The sequence below is a fragment of the Condylura cristata genome, unplaced genomic scaffold (genome assembly GCF_000260355.1).
Source record: "Condylura cristata isolate star-nosed mole 26May11 unplaced genomic scaffold, ConCri1.0 scaffold00004, whole genome shotgun sequence".
Lineage (NCBI taxonomy): Eukaryota > Metazoa > Chordata > Mammalia > Eulipotyphla > Talpidae > Condylura > Condylura cristata.
Window position 1 is genome coordinate 75,978 of NW_004567105.1, and position 2,003 is coordinate 77,980.

The 2,003-nt window shown below is 72.2% G+C and overlaps 1 protein-coding gene across 1 annotated transcript in view; it reads right to left on the bottom strand.

Moving 5' to 3' along the window:
• MAPK8IP2 (mitogen-activated protein kinase 8 interacting protein 2) overlaps window positions 1-2,003 on the bottom strand; it is a 6,415-nt gene that overhangs the window by 1,746 nt on the left and 2,666 nt on the right. Inside the window, exons 6-11 of the mRNA XM_012735071.1 lie at window positions 1,538-1,999; window positions 1,236-1,311; window positions 965-1,137; window positions 786-895; window positions 309-413; window positions 165-235 (exon numbers count right to left, since the gene is read on the bottom strand). Of these exons, the coding sequence (XP_012590525.1) occupies window positions 165-235; window positions 309-413; window positions 786-895; window positions 965-1,137; window positions 1,236-1,311; window positions 1,538-1,999 (997 nt within the window). The remainder of the gene's footprint in view (window positions 1-164; window positions 236-308; window positions 414-785; window positions 896-964; window positions 1,138-1,235; window positions 1,312-1,537; window positions 2,000-2,003) is intronic.

A 2,003-nucleotide genomic window follows, 5' to 3' on the forward strand; every position in this document is an offset into this window, starting at 1 on the left:
CCCCCACCCCTCCCACCCCAGGCTGGGCCCGGCGCTTGACCGGGCCCCAGGGGCAGGGGTGGGGGGCAGCGAAGGGGGGACCCTGGGCGCCCTCAACTCCAGCGGGTGGGGGGCAGGGGGGCCAGGGTCCGGGCGGGCCAGGGGCGGCCAGGGCCAGGGCTCACCAGCTGTTGCGGGGGTGGCAGCCGCAGAAGGAGATGTTCTTCATCTGGAAGAAGTGGCTGCAGTGCTGAAACTAGAGCGGAAGGCGCATGAGACGCGGCTTCCCGCCGGCCCAGTCCATTCCCGCCCTGGGTCAGGGTCCCCACCTCAGGTCCTCCACTCAGACTCAGCTTTACCCCCCGAAGGGAAATCTCTAGGTCACAGGAGGCAGGAGGACGCAGGTGGACAGTCAGCTTCCGGGCAGTGGCGATCTGGGGAGAGGGGAGAGGAGGGCTCAGGGTCTCACCCCTGCCCTGACAGAACACTGGCCACAGCCCAACGCGACCCGGGACAGGGATGTGGGCCTCCCCCGCCCGGGCCCCGGCGCTGGCCGCCACCGCCTCCCTCGGCCAGTCAGGCCCGTGGGCTGGCCGCCCTCCACCGCCCGGCGCAGGAGCCCAGGGAAGGACGGTGAGAGCTCTGGCGTCAGATTGTGCCTGGGTGGGCTGTGGGCCGGGGGCCAGTGGGAAGGTGACAGGAGACCCCGAGGCGACGCAGTCAGTGCCAGGCTCTGCCCAGGCTGTGGGCCCGCGAAGCCCCAGGCACCCAAGGAGCGTGGCCAGCAGCCCCGCCGCCCCACTGACCTTCTGCATGGCCGCACACAGGATGCCATTGCCCTGGTGACAGGGCACCTCCACCGAGCCCAGGAACTGCACGTCGAACCGCTCCACCCAGCAGGGCCCACGCTTGCTCCCTGGGGGCCACACGGGGCAGGTCAGAGGGCGGGGGGCGGGGCAGCCAGCTCCCCGGGGCGGGGCCTCACCCAGCAGGTCCTTGGCGGGGCCGGGCACCGCGTGGGCGTAGAAGGCGGGGAAGACCCCGCGCTCCCCCGTGCGCATGTTGAAGCCCCGGAACCAGAAGTCGTCCTCCTCGGCCTCCACCAGCACCGGGTCGTCCACATCCAGCTCCAGCTCGTCGGGATGGCGGGGGATGAACCTGGGGGGAGCCTGAGGTGGGGCAGCGCCTGGGAGGGAGCCTGGGGCCTAGGGGAGCAGGGGACCTGAGGGGGCGGAGGGTGGGGGCGGGGGATGTACCTGAACACAGCCCGGTGGGTTTGTTCTCGCTCCTCACCATTGACCAGGCAGGAGAAAAGGCCAAAGGACTCAGTGCCTGGGACACAGCGAGGGGAAGGACTCAGGGGCGCGGGGGCCTGGAGCCAGCCCCGCCGCCAACCCATCTGCGGGGCTGTCCACGGCCGGGGCGGCAGGCAGCACAGCCCCCGCCCTAGACCCAGGAGAGGTGCAGAGCAGGGCAAGAGGCAGTGCCCAGCCCCGACGCCTGACGGGGAAGAGGCCGGGCGGGTTGCAGGCCGCCGCCGCCCGCCCCAGCCACTCACTGGAGGACCGGGAGGTGCTGTTCACAAAGACGTTGAGGAACTTCTTGGAAAAGGTGAGGTCGGGACTGTCGGGGGAGGCGTCCTGCGGGGCCTGGCCTCCGCCCAGCGGCGGGGCGCCCGGCTCCTCCTCGCTGGCCTCGCCGCCGCTGTCCTCGCTGTCGGAGCCCAGGCCGCACCGCCGCAGGCTCACGAGCTCCAGCTGCGTGTGCTCGTCCACCACCAGCGTGTACTTGACCGCGTCGTAGACCAGCGAGGCGTCCAGCGGCGCCGGGGCGCCCCCGCGCGGCCCTGCCTTGCCCTCCGCCTCCTCGCCGTCCTCGGCCTCCTCGTCCTCTTCGTCCTCATCCTCGTCCTCCTCTTCCGAGCAGGCGGCAGAGCAGGCGCGGCCCGGGCGTGGCCCGCGACCCGCAGCGGCCCACAGCGGCGTGATGGTGTCCCGCGTGGGGTTGCTGAGGAAGAGGCAGGG